The sequence below is a fragment of the Ammospiza nelsoni genome, chromosome 5 (assembly GCF_027579445.1).
Source record: "Ammospiza nelsoni isolate bAmmNel1 chromosome 5, bAmmNel1.pri, whole genome shotgun sequence".
NCBI lineage: Eukaryota > Metazoa > Chordata > Aves > Passeriformes > Passerellidae > Ammospiza > Ammospiza nelsoni.
The window spans coordinates 52,733,822-52,758,566 of NC_080637.1; the positions used below are offsets into that span (position 1 = coordinate 52,733,822).

At 43.1% G+C, this 24,745-nt stretch overlaps 1 protein-coding gene across 1 annotated transcript in view; it reads left to right on the plus strand.

Annotated features, from left to right (window-relative positions):
• The window catches only part of SYN3 (synapsin III), a 190,450-nt gene that overhangs the window by 154,445 nt on the left and 11,260 nt on the right, over positions 1-24,745 (plus strand). Inside the window, exons 8-11 of the mRNA XM_059471664.1 lie at positions 7,276-7,418; positions 12,647-12,721; positions 16,028-16,130; positions 21,920-22,054. Of these exons, the coding sequence (XP_059327647.1) occupies positions 7,276-7,418; positions 12,647-12,721; positions 16,028-16,130; positions 21,920-22,054 (456 nt within the window). The remainder of the gene's footprint in view (positions 1-7,275; positions 7,419-12,646; positions 12,722-16,027; positions 16,131-21,919; positions 22,055-24,745) is intronic.

Here is a 24,745-nt window from a genome sequence, read left to right on the forward strand (position 1 = left end):
GGAAAGTTCTCAGGAGAGATTATGTTGTTTTTAACCATCATAATGCAAAAGCAATAACCAGTGAGATTAGAGAGAGCCAAATTATTTCCTTGCACTGGTTTTCAGAATTAGAGATGATAGCAGGAAATAGCAGGACTTCAGCTATAAAATATACATAATATGAAAAGAGATAGGTTTGCTTTTGGTTTGATGTATGCAACAAAGTAAATGTTAATAAAGCACCTGCGTCAGGTCATGTTTTGTATTAAACCAGTGATTGGAAAAACAAAAGAGAGAATTACCAATATATTAGCCAAAGTACACATGTGAGTATTAAAATAGTACTCACTGCAACAAATGATGCCAAGATAGCGAGCCATGTACGTGTACCTGTAATTGGTGCTTCAAAGGATGTCAGCATTCAGTGTTATTACAACAGAAATTGTTAAGGAAGTAGTTACTTTTTATTTGTGTTATTAACAATAAAATCATGTGTAATGGGAGGCACCAACACATAGAAGAATGAGCAAAGATGGGAAGTCCAGGCACTGTTATTCTTTCTTTGTCTGAGGCAGTGGCCAGGAGCCAGAAGAATTCTGGATGCAGAAAATGCCTCTTCCCCAAAGAGTTCCACCATCTGCTTTCAGGGAGATTTGTGTCATTTTACAGTTTTCTTCAGTTTCTCTGTGTTACAGACTAGAGGAATTATAATGATTACCTAATACCTGTTGCTAATTCATGTTCATAACCTTCCTGGCAGTGTAAGTGCTGAATGTTTATTATTTTGCAATAATTGCTAGAAGGAGCATAATTATAATAGACTTTCATTTTCACATGTTGTTTGTTTTGACACAATTTTCACCAAATTCACTCACCACATTTTTTAATTAGAGGGCTGAACAAAGAATCCTCAAAGCTAAAATGAAAAATAACCACAGTAGGGCTTGTACAAAATAGGCTCTATTGACTCCCTTCCCCTTAAGGGTAGGTGACCACAACTGTCTTTAGCTTGGGAGAGGAGCAGCTATTATTCAGGATCAGAACCAAAAGGGGTAGCAGTACACCATTTGTGAAAGAAATGCTCTTGCCAAGTGATGTGTGCATGTGAGGTGCGCATGGAGATGGAGAAAACACATTTGCAATAACAGGCATCTTTTGAAAATTCCATTAAGAAATGCAGAAACAAAAACTTCTCTATTGACTTGAACAGAGACACCAGTAATAGCCTTCACCCAGGAACAGACAATCTTCTAATCTAAAAACAGAACACATGCCCCTCGGCCCCTCCCATAACCATCATTATCCTCCTTCCAAAATTTGGAGTCAGTTCATATTTCCATGGCTCTGGAAAATCATAACAAGTGCTCTCTGTGCTGCTGGCCCTGTGCAGTATCGGTACAAATAAAATATTTGTAGAAATACTGCTTAGATAACTGTTTACAGTGGAGTCAGCAGAGAAGGAACTTTCTCATATAGTACTCAAGTTGCCCAAACTCACAGGATCAACAGTACCCAAGGAATCTTCCAGGAAAACCATGGATGGACACTGAGAGATGTCTTTCCATGTGCAGAACAGAACTGCTGTTTACCCAGCAGCTCCTTAGAGGTCAAGGCATTTTTAGGCATTGTGCAGTTTAAGCCTACCTACCCCAGAAGTGATTGGGGGTCTCTGTTGAATAAGGACAGCACTGCAGTGAGAAAGGAAAAACATTTCTTCCTGACTCCAGATCTCATGCCAGAGCCCATGGAAAAGAATAAAGCTCTGAGTGTGTTAGTATTTGCCATTTGTGTGCTAACATGACCCTAAAGTTCCCTAGGAACAGAGCCCAGTACTGCAAATTCACTCAAAGAGCCTCTTCACCTCTTCCTGATCAGATCATGAGAAGGAAACAACTGCCAGATCTACAAAGAGAGGAAAACCAGTATCTATTCATGTGACTTTACATATATTCACATCAATTTTTTATATATATGTATATTTTGCTACTCCTACTTTATTTTTAGACCTCTCTAATTAGGTCAGTTTAATACTCACTCCTGTCCCTTCCTGCCCCATAATTATGAAAACACCTTCCCAGTACAAATCCTGGCTCGGATGAATTTATGACATTGTAGAAGAAAAACTTGTTGTTCGTAATAATATGCTCAGAGTTATTTTCTCTCTTACTGGATGGGAAAGACTTCTCTGCTTCTTTTTTTCCCCTGGTATAAATATAGCACAAACTAAACAGAGCCACTCTGTAATGTAAAAATACTGCAAGGTTTTTATCAGGAAGGACAGCTCGTCACCTTGTCTCTCTCGGGACTGGAAATAGAATGTTCCAAAAGTGAGAGCTTTGAAAATCCAGTGTGCTAAAGGGGAAAGGAAGGGAAAGGGCTGCCTCAGTTTGTCAAGGAACAAATATTTTCTTTTGGAGAAGACAAATAATGACTTGACATGTAACATTCATTCACAACAGAGCAGCCCAATCACTGCATTCCCACTGACTCATGTGTGAGGATGTTCCAAATGTCTTGAAAATAGCAAAAACATCCCCATTTCTTGCACATCAGTCTGGAAGCTTTTGCTGAACACAGGAAACAGTGACTGACCCAAGGCACCGAGGACCACAGCAGCCAAGACCTGGGCTCTGTACTAGGAAGGTTGAAAGCATTAAAGGCAGCAGATGGGGAACTTTAGTGTGAGGATAATAAAGAAATGCAGACCCCATTGTGACTTCACTGTTTTGGGGTGGGCCAAAGTTAGGCCTAAACTGATTGTGTGTCAGTTGGATTGGGTATTTTCTGAGAAGAAGAGCATAATTTGGGGTAGAGGAAAGGAGAGATTCAGGAAACCATCTGCACAGAACTGTTCCTGAAGACCCACTGTCCCAAGATGGTAGGGTCCCTACAGAAGGGCTGAGAGCAGGTTGAGATGGATGAAAAATCACAAGCTTTGTGTGGCTGCACCAGTTCCTCTGGAGGAAAACACTCAGACCGTGCATTTTTATTTCAAGCCTACCAAGATTCAGTTAAACACCACATTGCCAAGTCCAGCTCTAGCTCAGCCTTGGACACTCACCTTCCAGCTGAACCTGGATCTAACCTCATTTTAAACACAGAAAGTGCTTCTGCAAGTTATCTCCAAAGTGATGTGTGTTTAGCCTGTAGGGCAGAGTTAACTTCAAAAGCAGAGTTCACACTGGATGACACTCAAGGCAAGGCTAGGGCAGTCCTAGCGGACTAAAATAATTATGGCACTTTAGCTAAGAGATTAATTTTTCATGTGGCCACATAATGAAAGCAAAAGGGGACTGCAAAGCCAGACCTTGCAGTGCTTAGACTAAGGATAAGGGAGGAGAGCTGTAGCCCTGGGACCCTGGTGTCCAGGAACATCTGGGATGTAGAAGAGGCAGCAGATTAGGGACCTGTAAGACAGCAGAAGCAGAAGTTTCTACCCAGACAGATCCTTCACTAAAGGAACCTGTGCTCACAGATCTGAGGTGTGGCTCAGACTGCCCAGGAAATTGCCACAGTGGGGTTTTAACTCTGCCAGAACCAATCCAAAATCCTGCCTTGCAAGAAAGATCTCAAAACAAGGTCTGCAACAGGGATGGAGCAGAGTGTTTCTTCATTATCTGCTCCTTGGACTGCTCTCCAGCCAAAGGCAGAAAGATCAGTGCTTCTTGGGCAGGCTGAGGATGGCAACAGGTGCCAGATGCAGGTCATGTGGTGGCATCAGACTCTGAGATGCCACCACAGGGCAAAGGGATGGTCACACCTGTGTGAGCACGTCCCCAGCCAATCAGCCAGACTCCCCTTTCCAACAGGGAGCATGCTAGGGCATCACTGGTGCCTGGGTTAGAGAAGAGAGCCAGAGGGGAAGGAGGAGTTTTCTTACTCAGAAAAGGCATTTGTCAACACACTGACCCAAACCCTTCTTAATAGGTCACTAAAATGCTACAGCAAACAGCACCTTATGGCTTCAGAATGAGTCTATTGCTGCTCAAACAGCCAGCACAGCTAAGCAAACAGCCTGCCAGGGCAGGGGCTGTGTTTGTATTCACTGTTTGCACTCCTCTATGCACTTAATGGGATATCGAATTTATCCTAAGAAGATTGCAAAATAAAAGGGGGGGGGGGGGATGGCTTCCTGTTGGTTTCTTTTCACCACCTTTTATCAGTTTCATGTATTGGCCAACCTGCCATTTTAGGAGACAGATTTGTCTCTTGTTAGGTAAATTGGTAACTTTGCACTAGATTGATTTTTAATAGTACCTTCTTAAATAATGCCCTCTGGTGTCACACTATAGCCATCCTGGCTTTGGCTATGTCTGGGATTTTTTCTTCTGTTAGGAAAATAGATATCTTATTGACATCTAAAAGGGTTACAAGGCAGGAGGAAATTAATTATACAAAATTTAAAAGTAGAAAGCTAATAAAATGGGGGACTCAATAGATAAGGCAGGAAAATAAATCTAATTTGACTGTAACTTGAATGCTTCCTGTTTATGAAGTAATAACCGTACCCTGGGATAAACCAGCATTAACCCAGAACACGGCTGTTGTTTTGTCAAATTTGGCTGGCTCTAACAATTAACAAATGGTGGCTCAGATTTCAGCTTTGGTGTGGTGATTATTTTGATGCCTGGTGGGAAATAAGGCTGTGATCCCCTACAAGGGGACTTCTGTGAGTTGCTTTTTCTGAAAAGTCCATGGGAAGTACTCTGGCAGAGGCCGGGGAAGATGCCAGAGCTGTTTCCTGAGGACTGTGCAGTGGTGTAGCACTGTGGGAGTCATCTTTATTTTTCATTTCTTATTTTGTGTCCTTGGTGAGTCCCCCCTCTTCATTAACCCAGCCAAAAGTCCTCAGGCCCATTAGAGGGAACATTTTCAATTGCTTTCCTTCTCTCCCTCTAGGGAAGGGGTAGTGGAGGAGGAGGAAAAATGGACCCTTCCTTTCCAGACATGCTGTATTTTTGAGGAAACGTCACATTTAACAAGATGAGCTCGTTTCTAGCAATATAATATGGTCTAATTCCAATGTGGAGGGGGGAGCTCCATCCTTTGCTCTGCTCTGGGTCAAATGTTCTTGGGCTGAGTATGCAAATATTTCAGTTTGGGCCCAAAGACGTCTGTTGCACAAGCACAGCACTTTGTTTCAAATCCTACAAACGTCCTTGCTCCAAGTAGGTCATTATATAATGGCTTTTGTATTTTCTCACTCCCAAAAGGGTGCGGGAGAATATGTTTTAACACCGTCAGTGTCGCCTGCCCTTGCAGTCCCTCCTGTGATCATCTCATCTGGGTGGAACTCTCTTGCTTGATGTTATTCAGCCCAGGGCAGCTCTTATCAGTGCAACAAAAATACCCAGCTCCAACACAGCCTGCATTGTTTTCTCTGGTATTTTGCAAGTCCAGGCTCTGGGTTCCCTCTCCCATTCTCCCCACTGCCTCCAGGGCATTCCTACCACCTCACCCTGCCCCGCACAGCCCCACTCAGACAGAAAGGGAAACAACACAGCCTAGAGCAAGGCTGCTCCTCCTGAATGCCATGCAATGGTTGCCTTTATATATCCCCTTTATATTTGTTATTTCCCTTTTTTTTTTTTTTTGGTACCCTACCTTCCCACAGATGACTGTCATCACCCTCTGCTCCTTTCCTCAGCAGTTCCTGGAATGGTGAGAGCACAACCCTCACCACAGCAAAAGGGAGAAGGACTAGGGGTATTTGCTGGTCAGTAATAGGAGAAGCAAATTCAGGCATCTAGAAATGGTGATCGGTCAAACTGGTTGCACTTTTCACCTTCCCCACAACTGTTCCATTTTTGAAAGCTTTTCTGCAACAGGATGTGTCTAAATCTTTGCATGTGCTCTGTGTGTAAGCTGGCACTTACACAAAACAATCTAAACAGCGTAAAGCAGGTTAGCAACAAGCTTGTTCTCTGTTCCTGAGTGAAGATGGCTCCCACCCTCCCATGGTTGAAAGCAGATACGTAAAACCACTTGTTTGTTCTTTGCAAGGAAACACCAAATACCATTGCATGTGCTTCCTTCAGCTGGCTCCACAGAGTCTGGCATCACCCTCCTTTAACACAGGGTGATGCAGCTGGAAAACTCTTTTGGAGAAGACACCCTTGGATTGTCACCCGTCAATGCATGCTTAGCAAAGCAGGGCTGCAATCTCCAGCTGTGGTCTTAATGCATCTCCAAAAGACAAAGTGAGGGTAATAACATGAAGAAAGTCACTCACTTGCTCATCCTTTTCATACAGTCATGGTCTTTCTTCCACAAATTAATCCACCCTTCCTGCAAACGTCCAGCCCTAAGGAACAAGACTCGTACAGGTTTCTGTGATGCACCAAACAAGTGTTTGCCAATACACTAAAGGCCATGGTTAAAGATATGAGTGAAGTTGTCCACTATGTTCTTGTTACCTCTTGTTCAGTTTTGCTTTCCCAAATCAATGAGCTTTTGTAGAGGTTTGAGTATATCAATAGAATTTCTACTGTTTTGGTCATTCCTCATTTAACTTTTTTTTAAATTAAGATACAGAGGTTTTCCCATAACTGAATACAGCTCTGTGAAAAGCCATCTTCTCAGAAAAACTGTAGCTCATAGGTCTCAACTGCTCATTTGTTTCCAAGTGAGACTCAAGTCTGACACCCAACCAGCTGTCCCACCCACATGCCCATTGCCTCACGCTCACACAAGTCTCCCCAAGAGTCAAAAACTCCCCCAGAGACATCCTTTTCCCTCAGTTTATGTTCAGTCAAGAGACCTACGCTCCTCAAAGAAAGTCTGAAGTGGGTTAATGTGAAAAGCCAGGGAACTGAAGGCTAGAGGTGACAGACAACCAGCTCTCATGTTGATTTCCTGGAATTGGTTTGTATTTCCTGACTGCCCAAAATACTCTATTTTCATCCATCCCAACATGGGAAACAGCAGTTGCAAAGTCTGAATGAAGTAATAGCTCTTAAGAGATTGAATATTTTTCTGAAGCATCCTAAAAGCAAAGAGCATTAGCAAGATCCACTTGGGCAAAAGGTCTAGCTGCCTCTCTGGTGCCAGGATGACCAGGGCTGGTGCATGAGGAAGGAGAATGGGATGGATTTGGTCTGGGTTGGTTTGCTCTGGGAAGCTTCTCTCTTTGAATCACAGAAGCCTTGCTCTGTCCTCAGCTGTGTCTGTGGGGGGGTTAAACTGTGCTATTCATAATAAACATTGTGCTATTCAGGTGCAGAGATGACTTCTGCTCACAAAGTATTCATGTTCTTTTTGCTCTTGTCTCTTTTTCACTGGATTTTGATAATCAAGGTCAAAGTTGAGAACCAGCACGACTTCCGGGACATGGCCAGCATAGTAGCCATGGCAAAAACCTATGCCACCACCGAGCCATTCATTGACTCCAAATACGACATCCGAATCCAGAAAATTGGCAGCAACTACAAGGCTTACATGTGAGTGCATGGCTATGCCAGAGCGAGACGGGGACGAGGCAGGGCTATGGATGTGATTGAGTCGGTGTCTGCTCTGGGAGTGTGTAGCTGACTTCATTTCCTTGAAGAATAACCCTGCTGTTCTTCTCCCACCTCTGAACCCAGATCCCAATCATCTTCTCTATTAGTCACTGTCAGGTCATTGTTTCTGTCTGTCTCTTTCTGAGATTCACTTAATTCCCACTATAATGACTGTGCTTGGCCATCACCTCTCCATCCTGTTATTGAAGGGTTCATCTTTTCCAGCAAAGTCCTCCAGCTCCAAGTACTCTCTAGTGGGAGCTGAACCCACCCACTTTCCACCTGGAGAAAAAAATAAAGAAGATTGAACTAGCTGCAACTCCTGGAGTCCTACAGTGTCCAGGCCATAGCAGCACTCCATCTTTCAGTCCACAGCAGCACCCTATGCTCTCCCCAGCTGCAGATCACAGCACCACATCACACGAGGGGCACAGAGCACCGGGTATGAACGGCCTCAGCTGGGGCAGCACACAGAGTTTCTGTGGGCATTTTGCTTGTGTGCTCCTTGATGCATACAAAGGAGGGACAGGAGGTGAAACATTTCTGTGGGTGCCCCAAAGCTCCTCCCTGCCCTGTGGTGCAGTGAGGGAGGTGGCATGACAGCAATCTTCAATGCTGGCATGTTTAAAAGTCTTAAAAAGCATTCAGCCAAACTTCAGTAGTCACCATGCTCAATTAGAGATGTAACCACATGAGTCAGTAAGACACCTGTTTCTTCTTACTACAAACCAGTAAATGAAAAAAGCCACACAGCACAGCTTCTCCAGAGGCTCCTTATCCAATCACAGAATTCTGGACAAGTAGTCAGTTCCAGCAGTACATTCTTCAGGTCGCCAGATAAATTGCATATGTTACCTAACACCCACAACACTGTGACTTTTGGGTCCATGTCTGCAAACCTCTAGGCCATAGTTCTGCTAAAGCGTAGTTAAACAAGATATTCAAATGTACACAATCATATATTTTTCAACTATAACTGCCTAAAATTCCCAGTTGGATTCCTAGCACAGAGATGTTTAAGAAAACTAGATAATGACTGAGTTACATTCTTCTTGGGAAGGAAGGACATGGGGGACACTTTCCTACTTCATGTGATCTCAATGAAAGAAAATTTATTTGTAATTGAATCAGATCAACAATAGCACAGTTGCCTAATACTACACTAACATCTCAGAGAGTCTGACTCAAATTGGCCAAAGGAAAGAAGGTTTAAAATATCAATTAAAATTCCCTGTTCCTGCCAACACACCCAGCCTTGGCTCCAGAGCCTGCTCCCCAACTGCCTCTAACTGAAACAAAAGCCAAATTATCCTGACCATACTCTCTTCTCACTTATTATTCACACTCACCGTGCACTCATCCAGAACAGCAATCAGAAATACCACCAGATGATTGAGGAAAGAAAGGAGCCACACTAAGACCTAATCCCACTTGGGAGTATAGCTGCACAGACAATTGTTTGATAAAGAAAAAATGTTTTAATGTGAAAACTCACATGAACAGAGAACACCTTAATGAGAAATAAAGCTCATTAGCAAAGAAAGCAAACAGCAAGATTCACCCAGTGACTTGCTAACCCAGGAGGTTGAGTTGGATTGAGAGAGCCATTTATGGATGTGAGCTTGGGAGAGCAGTATAGTCAGTCCCACCAGGGACTGTTCCTTCCGCTCCAGCACTGGACAAAATAGGTTTTTTCTATGGTATAAGTCCCCACTATGTCCAAGGACAGAGGTAAAAGCACCCAAAATATCAGAGCTCTCACTGGTGTCCCAAATAGGAGACTCAAAACCATTAGTCATGCTAGCAAATCTCAGCCTTAAAGACAATTCCAGCATCTGCAGTAGCGTCATACTAAGTGACTTGCTTTGATCTGTGAGCCATGGAATCTATTCAGTAATTTTATACCTTCACCCACACATATAGACTTTAAAAACCCCTTTTCTATTGAGAAAAGACTGCACTGAAATTCTCCAGAATATGTTTACTTTGCACCAAGCATCTGACAGAGGGAGGATGCTGCAGGGTGAGTCATGCATTCCTCCCTGCCCCAGATGTTCAATGCACTTCCTTCCAGCCTATGGCCCAAGGCTTCAGTTTGGTTTCCCATTGGCTTCAGAACAGTGACTCCAGATTTACACTGCTAACAGACTCCTACTTTGTCCCCGCCTTGAGCCAGTCTGAAAACAGCAGATAAGCAGCATATGATACATGCCTAAAATTACACCAAGTGTATTTGACTGCCATTGTAATACTGGTAAAGAGAAAACATGAAAACAGTTTATGTTAAGGGGAAATTGGGACAGAAATTATGCTTCCATACTCACCCCAACTGGAGGCAAACAGCAGGATTATTTCCAGTTTAGACACATGAAATATTGTTCACTTTGAATTAAGCCAGCAGCTACTGACTTTCAGACATGGGCTATTCTTGCCACCAGCTCTTAGTAAGAGGGTAATACCCTTCCTTTGTAGTTTCATGACTGGGATTTTTGACTTGTCACCTCCAAAGCAGTTCAATGTGCACATCACCTGTGTCTAAACTAGAGCTACTTATAGACTGAGATAGGACACCAAGAGCTCTTGATCTGCTCGTTTATCCACTTCTCCTAACAATGCTGAAGGTGTTGTGGTCACAAATCTGTTTGAGCAACTGATCTCTAGGAGTCTGGGGTCCTTCTCTTTAAGATACTGACTGTACACTGTGTGGCCCCTGATGTTTAGGATTGTTGGAAGCCTTTCAGTCCCTAAGAGAAATGGGGTTTGAGGCAGGACATCCTTAGGAAAATTTTTTTGTCCTAAGTCTCCTTTTTCACTTCATACAATACAAAAAAGAAAATTGAAAAGAAGCTGTATGAGGAACAGTTGGGGTCACTCGGTGACTTGAAGAGCAGAGGGGACAGAGGGGAGGCCTCATCCTAGTCTACAAGTTCCTTGTGAGGGAAAGAGGAGGGGCAGGCACTGATCTCTCCTCCCTGAAGACAAGTGACAGGACCCGAGGGAATGGCCTAAAATTGTGTCAGGCGAGGTCTAGGTTGGACATTAGGCAAAGGTTTTTCACCAGGGGGTGGTTGGGCACCGGAACAGCTTCCCAGAGAAGCAGTCACAGCACGAAGCCTGACAGAGTTCAATAAGCATTTGGTCAATGCTCTCAGGCACATGATATGACTCTTGGGGATGGTGCTGTGCAGGGCCAGGAGTTGGGCTCAATGATCTTTTTGAGTCCCTTCCAACTGAGAATATGCAGCTATTCTGTGATTCTGTAAGTCTGGGGGCACAGTTGACTCCTGAACTGCTCAGACTTGCATGGAAGAGAGTGATCTTGACAAAGGCTGTGGTGTAGGGTTTGGTGTCTGATCCAGTGGGCTTCAAACAAAACTCTTCAGTTTCAAAACAGCAAGGTTCCCTAACAGGAAAGTTAGGAATACAGCAGAGAGATATATTTTAAATCTTATGCTGAAAACTGGCTCACAGTGGATAGGCATAAACAAGTGCAACAAATCAGCCCAATGGCTTGAGCAGAGTTCTTATTTTGGGAGCTTTCCCATGTCAAATTTCCTTGTAAAACTGTCAAACTGTGGTTTAATTTTCTTAGGGACAACATAGCTGCTTACATTTGGTATGCCAGGTACATTTTCTAAACCCCAGTGTCAAATCATCTTGTCACTAATGAGACTCCAGGAGTTCCCACAAGTACTAATAGGATTTTGGATGCCCTGTGCCCCTGCAGGGCAATTTTCTGTTAAAAATAAATGTTAGCAAAGAGTGGTTCTGCTCATTGCAGAACTGAAAAACATAAGCCTAAGAATTCCATATTAAAAGAGAAAGAAAGGCTGAAGACTGAGCACTGACCTTACAGTTCATCACAGGGCTAATGACAGTCCAAACCTGAGGAGGAATCCAATCTGTTGCTTAGGAAGTAGGGCAGCAGAATGGATGCTGGTTGAAGGCAACAGGCCAAAAAGTCAACTACATGAAAACACAGTTATTCAACACAGTAACCACTCTCCTTCAGCCCCCCCAGTCCAGTCCATTAAACATGGCCACAAATACAATCTCAATTTCACAGCCACTAAACATGCCAGTTTAGAGGAGAATTGGGAAAAGCACTCTAGGGTGTCTCTCACAAGATTAAAGGGGAGCCTTTGGTAGTCAGCTATAATGATTCAAGTTTTAGTCTAGCAGGACATCACTATTACCACTGCTGAATGTAGTTTTGCAAATTCAGTGTCTTTTGTACATGTTGCTGAAAATGTGAGAGAACTGGCAGCAAGGGCTCCCACAACCTCATATTGAAGTGTTGGATCACACCTCATACTCCTCTCATAAATCTCTTTCAGTGTGGAAGGCTTCCTGGATGTATCCTGTCAGCTTGTTGACTTGTCCTGGCTTGTGCACTATGGAAGGGTTATCTGGAGTGTTGTCAGAGCAGGCTGTCCAATGTCTGCCTTGGGCCCAAGGTCAAGAAAAGGGAAATTTTCACCCCTGACAGTGATGGTGAAACCCAGAATTTTCTAGCAACAGTACCTTTTTTGGAAAACAACTATCAGTTGCAGCTAATGAAACTCCAAAGATTTTGAAATAAGGAATTCTCCAAGTCCAAAGACAGTGAGCCACGATGAAAAGTCAGTGAAAAGTCAGTGATAAGACAGTATGATAATATATTCTATGACATCAGTACCACTGAAATCAAATTGAAGTGGACACAGAAGTACAATTGAAATCAAATTTAGGTAGACCCAGAATGTCAGAACTGATACTTTGTGAAGCTGCTCAGTAAATATTTGCCTGGAGACCTTCTATTGCATGGATGGAGGATGCTACCCATTGCAGAACACAAGGGTGATTAACCTAGAGATCTTTCACACACATTTCAACTCTGCTAGGTCTAATGTATAAAGAAAGAAAGTACTCACAGAGCCTGATGTGTGCTCAAGATTCCTTGGAGGTTTCTCGGCCTAAAGTCCTCAGTCAGTTTTTCATGAGTCTGAACAACATATCCTGTATGGAGTGTTGTTCAGGAAGGATTTGGAAAGGCTTCTGGGAGGAAGAACCTCACCTCATCCCCTCCTGTACAAGCACAGAATCAAGAATGAGCACTACAGTATGCAGGAGGATGGGTCAGGAGTCTATTTTCATGTTCAGGTTATGCTTTTGGTTTGTTTTCCTAGGAGGACTTCCATCTCTGGAAACTGGAAGGCAAACACAGGTTCTGCGATGCTAGAACAGATTGCAATGACAGAGAGGTAAGGAAGAGTTTCAAGACAGTATTAGCTATTCTTGGGTTAGAAGGGAGGAATTGTATTTCTGACTTTGGTCAATTGGGAGAACTGGTAAGTGAGGTCTCCTGGGAGGCTGGATAAAGACTTTAAAAGACCAAGTGTTTTCTTAAAAAAATACTAAGAACACAAAGGCAAACTGTCCTATTTTGAAGAACAGACTGAAAGTACAGCTAGAAACCAACATTGCTAAATCATTAGATCTTTAGTTAATGCAACCACAGGAAACAAGACCAGCATGCTAGGTCAAGCACACCAGTACAAACATGTAGGGATAAAATCAGAAAGGTCAAAGCACAAAACACAAAGTAACATGAGGTTATTCTAAGTATATTACTAACGAGAGGCAGAAAAAGAATTTTTCTTCTGCTTAACAGGAAAAAACCTGTCAGCTGAAGTGCTGAAAGCACTTTTTTGCTTTAGGCTCACAAAAGTGGTCACTGTCTAAGTTAAGGTCTTCTCACTGTTGAACAGAGCAGAAAGAATACCCTCATGCATCTTACAGACTAAAATTTTCAAATGCTACTTCCACGTATTCAAATCACTGTGATATTTGCTAATACTGCAACTGCCTAACACTGTGGACTCATGGTAACATGCTTTGCTGTAACTCCTATCCTGCAGAACTAACACTTGTTCTCATCACTTTTCTCCATCCCATCCAAGTAGATCATTCATAGATTTATAAAATCCATTGATTACATGTAGGCATTCCTCCTTAGTGAATTTAAGATTTTTTGAGATTATACCTCGTTTGTCAGGTTCATGATTAATTCTGACTCTGTCCAGTTTTGGGCACCACAATTGAAGAGAAATAGCAAGGAGCTGGAGAAAGTCCAAAGAACAATAAAAAGAACATTCAAAGAAAACCTAATGAAATGTTGAGAAAAACATGCAACAAGTTCTATGCAGTTTTCCACCTTTTTCAGTTAGCAGACCACTGATATTTTTCCAGTAGAGTTGTAGACTATCCTGCCTGCAGTGCAGATGTTCACTGTCCTTCATTAAATGTTACAGACCTGGAAGAAGTTGCCCACAAGCTGAACATCTCTTCATTCTAAAGATGAAAAAAATGAAAAAGCATAGGGTCTTTAAATATATGATATAGGCATTTCTCATTACTTACATTACAAGTATAATACTGTAAGAAATAAATTATAGCTTACAAGGTTCCTTTGAACATTTCCTGTATTGTCCTAAAGTAAGGATAGCATAGCACAGAAATTGATACTCTGAAGGCGATAGCAAATCTCTGTCCTCTTTCAGACCAGATAAAAGAAATGTCTCCTCTTGGAGCACAAGAGTTGTGCAGGCAGCCATCTAAGGTCCCTTCTGCACCCTTAGTTCTGTGAAACAGGGAAGCCAAGCCCCAAATCAGATGCTGAAGGTGACTCTGCAAGACCCTAATAGTACTGTGGGAAATGGACATAATAATGCATCCTGGCTCTTTATAACACAGCTGAAGCTAGACACGTGAAGGGTAGACATTACCTTATTGCAGTGTTGTAGGACTGAAAGCCAGATTTCTACCAGCCTGCAACACTGCATTTTGAAGGTTTGTTTTGTTAATTGTACCACAAATAACCACTCCAGTCTTATTCAGCCATAAATGCAACAAACCCTGTTGAGTTGCCAGTGCATTAAACAAGGCAAGAATGTGCTCAAATGCTCTGATGAGTAGGAGCAACCTGAAGTACCTACTGTACTGAACATAAGTACAAAGAATTTAAATGTTCAGGTAATGCAGAAATGACAGTAAATCCTCTGAAAATGCAACACCTGGTGCACATGCATAAATATGATCTCCTTCCTTATAATGCTCCTATTACAACCCAGCAGCCCTGATGCTCCCAGTGCTCACCTATGGCCAACAAACATTGAAGATGTGCAGCCATCAGAGTCTCTGGTGTGACCAACAATTCCCTGGCTGCTGTGCCCAGACGCCAAGAGGTGTTCCTCAGGAAGAGAGGTGGTTTCCACAATGGTGCCCCTGGATGCTGGGTCACAGCAGTGCATGAGGGGTGCTCTCTGTGCCTCATGCCTGACTCATGCAGTCCATAATTCTCCTCCTTCTTATGCTACTGATACCTCCTCATACACTGTCTTCCTTGGGGGTCCAGGGTGAACACACTTGGTCTCCTCATTAGGCATAAAAGAGCACCAGTAGTCATATAAGTCATAATTTTTCTTCTTCCCAGAGACAGTGTGTTCACACAAGTTCATCATTATATTGTCAAGATATGGGGACTCTGGCTGGCTTCAAGGACATAAATTTGTTCTTTAGCCAGAACAGCTCTTTCTTCAGTCCCTGTAGGGTCTGCAAAATGTCGGTGTTTTCATGAGACCGTGGCCTTCCCTCCCCTCTCTGCATCATGTCATAGCCTTGCTTACAGATCTGCTGTTCTGAGATTATTATTTTTATTTCAATGGCCAGGACCACGGCACAGCTGCACAGGAAATAAAACCAAGCTGCCTCATTCCCTCCTCATTTGCAGTGGGGGGATGTGGTCCCCCCATAACATGCCTCTTGTCATTCTCTCTCTTCCTCTGACTCCAGGATAGCTAGGGGACCACCAGCTCACATCCCCATCCTGGGATGGATAGGGAAAAGTGCTGCAGCCTGAAGGTCTTCCTCCAACAAATAGTGCCTGGTCCGTGTGATGAGACTGCCTGACTAGGAACAACACCCAAGGGATAGAAGGAAGCAGGAGACTGTAAAAGGATAAAATTGAAAGTAAATTGTAAAATGCAGGAGCTACTGCATTACAGATCAGAGAGGGGATGGCTACTCCTTGCTAAATTCAACACTCACTTTCTGATCTTATTCCAGTCCTAATGTCCAGGACATCTTATCAGGAGAAAGCTGCCTGCATAATGGAGGGCTTTCAGGCAAAGCCAATACAAACGCTGAGGGGCCAACACTACTGGGAGATTAAATGAGCTAAATATTTATAGCTTGGCTGAATGACAACCAACTGGAGATCTGATGTAAATACCAAGGAGGGAAAGAAACATTTTAAGGTGGCTTTGAGGGCAGGATTGAATCAATCTGAAATGAAGGGAAACTTTAGGCAAGATTATTTTTTTTACTCCATCCCCTGCGAGTGGTAGTCAAGACAGGGAGTCAAGGACCCAGCAAAACACATGAAGGACAGCTTGTAATAAGGGCTCCCAAATCACTTTGTGTTCCTATGGGCAGCAGGGTGGGTGGCTGGTTTTGGTGGACTACCCAAGGACAGCTAATCCTAGGCCATACCGTTGTGGTTTCTGCAGGTACCGACTCTGGGCAGATGCCTGCGCAGAAATGTTTGGAGGTCTGGATATCTGTGCTGTCAAAGCTGTCCACAGCAAAGATGGAAAAGACTATATCATTGAGGTGAGAGCATGGGCAACCTGAATGTGAGTCTCCTTTGGGAAGTGTATCTGCAAGCACTCTGCCTCAGAGTTCACATGCACCAACCTGCACCAACCCTGCGTGCTCTGCCATCTCTGCTCCTCTGTGCCCACCTGCATCCTCAGGCCATGGCCCACTGATATGTTAGGAACTGATTCAGAGCCCCAGCCAAACCAGCAGATACACAGCAAAGTGTCAGGGTTGAAGTGCCTTCCTTTCTCAGTGTGGACAGTGAAAGGAAATGGAGAGCCTCAGAGTGCTTGGCCACCTCAGCTTTTCAGCAGATGATTCAGTTCACTAAAAATCTCAATTTCTCTCTGAATGAACCTTTCTTTGATCACTTTTACGGGGACTTCCAAACAAAAATTCAAGTTGCACTTTATTTAAAAGAATAAAATAAATGGTGAGAGTGTAGCAAAAGATTCACAAGCAACAGGAACATCTTGATGAGCAAAAAAAGAAAGGTGTATTTTCTAAAATCTTTTGTGTAGACAGCGTTCACTACAGTAAGAGGCCATCAAGACAAAGCACCACAAAGTTACTCTGAGTAATGTGCACTACAACTTTTTGTATTCAGGGCTGGACAGACTGTGGCTCTGAGAGCTAAAGCTCAATGTGCTCCTTCCCATGCCAGGAGGCAGATATGGAGGTGGGGTAAATAGCACACTCAGATCATCCTAACAGGGCAGAGAAGGAAAACCTGGCCAGAAAAATCAAAGTGGGAAACTGAAGAGATGCCCTGGAGGAGAGACAATCCAGCAAGTAAGCAAGTGCTTCTGTCAGTATGTGACTTGAGGAGACACAACATCTGACCTGCTGTAAACTCTACCAACACAGGCCAGCTGAGGAGGACGAGCAGAGCCAGGCTATTGGCTTCATGCAGGGGTGCTGACACACTGCAAAGCTATGTGTGTGAGAGCAGTCCCACCCGCTGAGGGCTGGGATGCTGATGAGAACCACATGAGCCCTCCAGTGACTGCGCATTCCTGCATTATGTATCTGCTCTCCCCAGGGAGGGGAGCGGTGACCTGTCAAAGGCCATGTGATAGAAGTGTGCTGCCAGCAACCAAACGCTGGCAAGCCTCTGTCTTTTCCTGAATTGATGGGGCCAGGGCTAATGGGTCTGCTCCCGTATGCAATCCATCAGCACCTAGAGGAGCATCCCCTAGAGCAGACTGTTTCCCTGCTGTGCACTTTTAAATCTCTCTGCCCCTGCAGCTGGGAAAGAAAGAGCAAGAAAGTGGCCTTGCTAGAGACAACTGTAAGGACATTTGGATTGTGTCCACACATGGTTAGACGTGATATGTGGTTTTCATATCCCTACATATATTCCTGCACATAAGCCTATGTACGTGCACACACTGCTTGTTCTGGGCTTAAAGATTATATGGCTCTGTCTGGGTATGCCTCTGGGTTTTCACATCTGCCACTGTGTGTGACTGACTGGTGAAAAGCACATCTGTACTCTAACAGCCATCATCAGCTCACACACAGAGAAATGCACGCTTGTGCTCCTCTCTCTGTGAGCAAGGTAAGCAGCAAGGCACTCAATACAGCACAAATCAGAAGAAACACTATATAGTTTCAGATGGGTCATGCTGAATTATCACAGTGGAGAACCTGATTGAGCAGGCCTGATATACCAATATCTAGCAGGCACTCAGATGCCAGGCTGATGGATGCTGTTGGGAAAGGAGTAGAGTAGTGCAATATAAGGAGCAGAGCAAAACCAAACAGGTACCTTTTTATGCAGATCTGAGGGAGATGTTGACAAGTAATTAATTGCCTCCAGCCAACTTCCTGGGGTACTTTTATTGGTCTGAAACTGATCCTTTGTTTTGCTTTTTTCTTTTGATAGTGGGAGAAAACAGTTATTTGACAGAGTGACAGTTGTATTTTCTTGGTAAGAAGAAACAGTGTGCTATGACACTTTACAAGAAAGCATGCCTAATTGGGCTGAACAAACAAGGAATCTGCACAATACAGCTGCAGGCAGTAATTAATTCACACAAAGTAGTTCTTCAGGAAAGATTCACAGAAGTAGTGATGGGCAGTGCTATGAACTGAGATTTATCACAGTGGTTTGTTGCAAAATAAATTAGATTAAGACAGATGAGTTATCAACAGCACAAGAGTAATCTTGCACATGTGGTATTTGCTCTTACTTGAACTTCACCTTCTTTTCGTTTCCCATGACAAACAGCAGAATCTGTTACATTTCTGCCTACACACTTATGTACCATTTTCATGGCTCATATTGAAATAGATTGTGAATTTAGCAGTTAATGCTGGTAATTCTTTTTTCCTCCACTTTAATGAACTTTATCAGCAACATGTATGGTTTAGTAATCTTCCCTCTCCTTTTTTTTTTTTGGTTTTTTTTTTTTGTTTTTTGTTTGTTTGTTTTGTTTTTTTTTTTTTTTGTAATCTAGCCCATTTCTACATCTCTGCTAAGATACAAAATATGAAGCAAGCAGAGGGCAAGAAAAATGGTCCATGTGGTTTATTCTTCCTCCTGGAAGAATAAGATAAGCCCTGACTGCTAAGCTATTTTACTAGACATGCTCCTTGCTGCCCTGCAAGGAGCCCTGCTCATCCCTTCAGCAGTGCCTATAATTTCTTTTAATATGTCAAATCATCACCTTCCTTCCTTCCTTCCTTCCTTCCTTCCTTCCTTCCTTCCTTCCTTCCTTCCTTCCTTCCTTCCTTCCTTCCTTCCTTCCTTCCTTCCTTCCTTCCTTCCTTCCTTCCTTCCTTCCTTCCTTCCTTCCTTCCTTCCTTCCTTCCTTCCTTCCTTCCTTCCTTCCTTCCTTCCTTCCTTCCTTCCTTCCTTCCTTCCTTCCTTCCTTCCTTCCTATCACCTAACACTCCACTCTTGCACATCAGAGTGTAAAAAAACATGCTCAGGCTTCAGCATCATACAGGCACATAGGGAGAAACAGGATGATTTTTTTCTGAGTCTCTTTGCCTAGGCACTTTTTCTTCACCCCTTGTTCACCTTATCAGGCAGCAGCAGCTGCACCAGGAGCAGCCTCTGACCTTGAGCAGCTACAAAGGCTGGGTCCATATGTGCTGACATCTTCTTGCCTTGCCCAGCTGTTCTGTGATTGCCCAGGAAGGGACGAGTGCAGTCTGTCTGTAATTCACATATTCCTTTCAGCCAGTTGATTTATTCAGTTTTAGCATTTGTATCTGCCCAGTTCCAGACCAATTCACCCTTCCTGGAGGACAGGCAAGGTGACATCTCATGATTGTTTTCAGTTCAGTGGCAACCAGCTGATGTCAGAAATCTCTGCCATTTTCAAAGGCCTTCCCTTGTGCATGTCATCGTTCACTCCTGTATTTGCTGTTTCCCAAATCTCACATTCCCCTGCCAGATACTACACATCAGGGCATCAGATAGCCTCATCCCTGGTGTGTCTTCACTGGTTCAGGTGGAACTTGCTCCAGGGCTCACTCCCCCTGGAGCCTTTGGTTTATAAAGCACCATCTTCCTCTTCTGCCGCTGCAGCCACAGAAATAGGAAAAAGCAATCCTTGAGATAGGGAAATCAGCTCTGGGGTTCTCAGCACAGGGAAAAAAAATGGACCTTTTGGAGCAGATTCAGAGGAGGGTTATAAGGATGTTAAAGTGCTGGAGCATCTCTCCTATGAAGACAGCTCCCAAAACAGCTGTGGTTGTTCAGCCTGGAGAAGAGAAGGATCAGGGCAGATCTCGTAGCACCTTCTAGTATGTAAAGGGCGCCCATAAGAAAAGGACAAACCTTTTAGCAGGGTCTGTTGCAACAGGACAAATGATAATGATTTTAAACTAATAGAGGGTACATTCAGACTATATGTAAGGAAGAACATTTTACTGTGCAGATAGTGGTGGATGCCCCATCTGTGGAGACGTTCAAGGTCAGGCTGGATGGGGCTCGAGAGGAATCTGATCTAGTTGAAGATGTCTTAGCTCATAGCAAGGGTGTTGGACTGGACGGCCTTTAAAGTTTTCTTCCAGCCCAAACCATTCTATGCGTCTATGACAAGCGGGGCTCGGGGTGTTTTGAGCAGAGCCGTGTCTCGGTGGCTCCCGGGGAGCCGGGAGCGCTCGGCAGGGTACGGGCATCATCCAGCGGTCACACGGCATCGTCCAGCGGTCACACGGCATCCCCTAGCGGCCACACGGGCCCTCGCACCGCGCCGTGCGGGGACGCGGGACACCGCTTCTCTCTCGCGAACTGTAATTGCCACGTTTCCTTTCAAGATAGGACTGGAAAGAAGGGAAACCTGCCCAGGGACCTGCTGGAGGGCCACCAGGAGCCCCTGGCTAGTGAGACCCAGGTGTGAATTTGCCATCCCCTGACACTGTTAGGAAGCATCACATTCCTCACCTCATTTCTCAATGGAAGAACAGCTAAGTGGATAGTGGAAGGAAAAGCCACCTTGTGTATTTAGCCAAACGCTGACATATAATTTTCTAACCTTCTCCTCTTGCCCCCTGGGCCAAGTAGGCCATGGATATAAACATCAGCCCCCTTTCCATGTGTACCTTAACCAAAGTTAAACCTTTCTAGGTAGCTTTTCTAGTGTTCATAGAAGACACCTCTAGAAATTAAACAAAACCATTATGCTGCATGAAAAGAGCAGAATACAAACTCAGTGAACTCACCTCACTGATTTGCTCTACTTTAAATAAAAAAAAGAGGGTACAAAATTTTCCATTTCCCTCCAAGAGTGCACTCTTGTGGCCCTGCCAGGGTGGAGTGCACTTCCGATTGTTATCTGAGCGTGAGTCAGTGCCTTTCTTGAGCAATTCAACCTTCAACTTTGCATTTCCAGGGATTTTAATGTTTGCTTTAAAAATAAAAGCAAAATAAAACAAACTCTTCCAACCCTGATATTTTGGTACTATTATATTTACTCCAGCTGAATCTTAACTTCATCAGAGCACAGTTCTTCCTGTGGGATTTAGTGAATGTTTGCAAAACACTTGATTTATGATGAACTGTTGAAAATCATGCTCAGGGCCGCTATACAGCTGAGGGCCTGCTGTGCTTTCAGTATTATTGTTCTGAGGCCATTTCTTACCTCAAAGATCCTTTGACAGTTTTCCTTCCCCCATCCCCACAGTCTTGCTTCCCAGTTTTCCCCAGTAGATTTGTAGAACTTGCTTGGGCAGCAGTTGTATCACAGCATTATCAAGAAGACAAGCAGAGACCAAGTTTATTTTCCTGCACTTGGTGCTGGTTTGGTGACATCCTATTCATTACACATCTGTGGTGTTTATTTTCTCTCTCAGGGTGCAGTGCTTTGTGTTCATTAATCCCAAATATTTCCTGGTTTCCTCCAGTCCCTGCTGCTCTCATGTCCTCAGGCTTCAGTACATGTTGTTTCTCCTCTCCTGTGGCCATTTAAATTGCAATGTCACCCCCAAGTACTGTGAGACAATGACAGACCTTATGCATCAGAGGCATCTCCTCGGGACATGTGAAGGAGAAAATTTGTATTAAGTTGATATAGAAAGTTTCCAGCCACCATAAGTCTTGGCTTGGCTCCCAAGTTGTGAAGGGAAGGAAGATGGAGAGTTGGGGGAAGCACATTTCCAAAAAACCCTAAGCGAAATCCCACACCTGGAAAAGTCAAGCATGTTTCAGCATGAGGAGAGTGGTGACTGTAGATACTGACAAGGATGTGCAGACATGAAAGAGGTTAATGTAAGAGGTGAGTTGAAACAGGCATCTGCCAGCAGGAAACCACCTTACTAACTGTTGTTTTTGCCTCCTGTGGCAGGTGATGGACAGCTCAATGCCCCTGATTGGGGAGCACATAGAAGAGGACAGACAACTTATAGCTGATCTGGTTGTTTCCAAAATGACTCAGCTTGTCGCCACTGCTGGATCTACACCGTCACCGCTGAGGCCTTGGGTATGAGTGAACCTTGTGAGCAAGTTATTTCCCTGACCTTCTTTCTTTCTGTCACCTTGCTGAGTGTGTCAAGCAGTCACACATCTCAGAGAGTTGAACAGTCCCATGTGGGAGTGTATTGAACAGACTGACTCCTGCTCTTCCAAAGGAGACTCTCACAGGCTCTTTGAAGTGGGTGCCCCTAAGGAGCACATCTCTCTCCCTTACTCTCCTTACAGATAAGTATGACATCACACCAGTAGCATGTCCATGCATCTAGACATTCTGACTTGATAAACTCACTGATTCACACTGAAGACGGGCATTTTTAGAGGTACTTCAAATGCCCAGAATTTTCTACAAATCTATAACCCACAACCCAGTTTCATTTCTGTCTAATACCTTCCCTCAGGATAGGTTTCATTCCAGTTTTTGCATCCCTGTTCTGCTTCCAAGAACAGAAAGTGGGAATCTTCAGCAAGACTTGTTTCATTCCTTACTGCAGTTTCTTCTTCAGAGATGTCCTTTGCCACCTTCATCAGGGGGGAGCTTTACTAAAGCTGAACTCGTATAAGAACCTGTTACTTTTGCATTTAAACTGACCCCTTAGTTCTTCTTGTGTACATCCATTTTGAGTATCAAATGCATCTAATTTCACTACCACATTTCCCAGAGGCAGTTAAATATAAATGAAACACCCCAGAACAGAACCTGAGTATCCAGGTATACTTGCTGCACCTCTTTCAGCATCTAACGGAGAGCCAAGTGTGAAGGTTTGAGGACAACAAATCTGTACAACAGAAGAGACAAGAGAGTAAAAAGTTGAGGGACAAACCTGATTGCAATACACTGGTAGAATTTTCATTTCCACTTGAGACAATAAAATGGGAGAAGGCACTTTCTGGTTCTCTGCCTTTGTAATATTGACAGTCCACTCCTGCTAAACCAGGACCCAGCGTGAAGGGTATTTGGGGTAGCTCCAAGTTTTAGCTAGAGTGAAGGAGTAAACATTTAATAGACACTGAAAATGCTTTGAAGCAGGGAAAGTGATGCAGAAAAGATAGCATTTACAAAGTGGAATCAAGAACTACCATTTGAAATAGCCAAGATATAGAGAGCATGAACTAAGAGAAAAGGGCAAGCCAGCAGAAACTGAGAACATGGACAGATGCATGTGTTTTCCATGTCTGTAATATACTGATACAGGATTGGATTGGATTACAGCAGACCTAAACTGAGGAAAAACAAGAACAAAACAAATCTTGAAGGAAGAGGGTGTCTAATAGTAGAGTCAAATAAGAAAAGGGTCTTCATTGGGAATAAAACCTAGAATTTCCTGTATATATAATTAAGAAAACTAAACCCACAAACATGTTAACTAGAGTGTTTTACAATAGAGAAAGGGCTTGGTGTCACAAACATCACAAAAAATTGTACATGCTGCATTACTAACACAATGTTATAACAGTTAGAAGTGTCCAGGGAGAAAGAATTAAATATGAGGCTCGTAAGATGCAGAACTACTACTACAGATGAAGACTTCCACAGAAGGAATACAAAGAGCAATTCTGAATATAAAGGCAGAAGTACTGAATACATAGTCCTATGGGTATGAATAGAATACTTATTATTGGACTCTGGATTTAAAAAAATTGAGAAATTATGAAACTGAGTGCACAGAATTGACAGAGATGGAAAAGTAATGAGTCACAACAATGTGACTCATTACTTCAGCTATCAAGAAGCAAGTCAAATATCACAGGGAACAGCAATTCAGAAGGAGGTAAAAACACCTTGACTTTGCCATAAGATAGTGAGTGTGGACAGTTAGATTTAATGTCCAAGGGACAAATGTGATATCAAAAAGTAAGGGTATGACACAAGCGTGAGAAAAGAGAAAATCAATCCATCCCCTAGCAGTAAAACTGTAGAGATACTCTTTGAGAGACCACTGTTTTCCGGAATGCATATATAGGCTTCTGATCTGCTCCTGCACAAAGAATGTGAGAAATAAACTTGTATAATTAAATTACAGGTAGGACATTTAAGACAAACAGGGAAAAAAGTCTTTCCAATTTGGAAATCTGACATTTAAGAAGACCTTTATGTGGCATCCTACAAGTAATAAAAGGAAATGTAAAAAGGATAGAAATTAATTTTGAGGAGCAGATAGAGGAAAGAATGAAAAAAGTTGTTTGAGTTCTTCAGAAATGGAACCCTAACAAAAATTGTTGGGCTCTATGGATCATCCAAATTTTAGGGAGGAAAAGAAGACAACAGAGACAGCATTGTGACTCTAGTTAATGTAATTGCTGAAAGTAGGGAACTTCTTTACCTCATTATAGTTTTTCCTGATTGGAATGACACAGAAAAGAACAAAAATAGTTATTAAGTCAGTGATGACTGATATTTTAAAAAAATTATTAAGCCCCCAATTCCAGATGGCTACATCCAATGAACTGAATTTGGGAAGTGACTAAGCTACCAAAAAAACTGTGCAATATCATTAGAAATAGTTACTGCTCCAGAGGACTGGTGTAAAACAAATACAAAATATGTGGTTTGAAAGCTGTAAGAGTAATGTAGAAAAATTTAGACAAGTAAGTCATAGACTTTATGAATTATCTCAAATGATAATTTAAAGAAGAATACAGAAGAATAAATAAATCAGCAGAAACCACAGCTCAGGGCATTTACCGCATGATTTTTTTG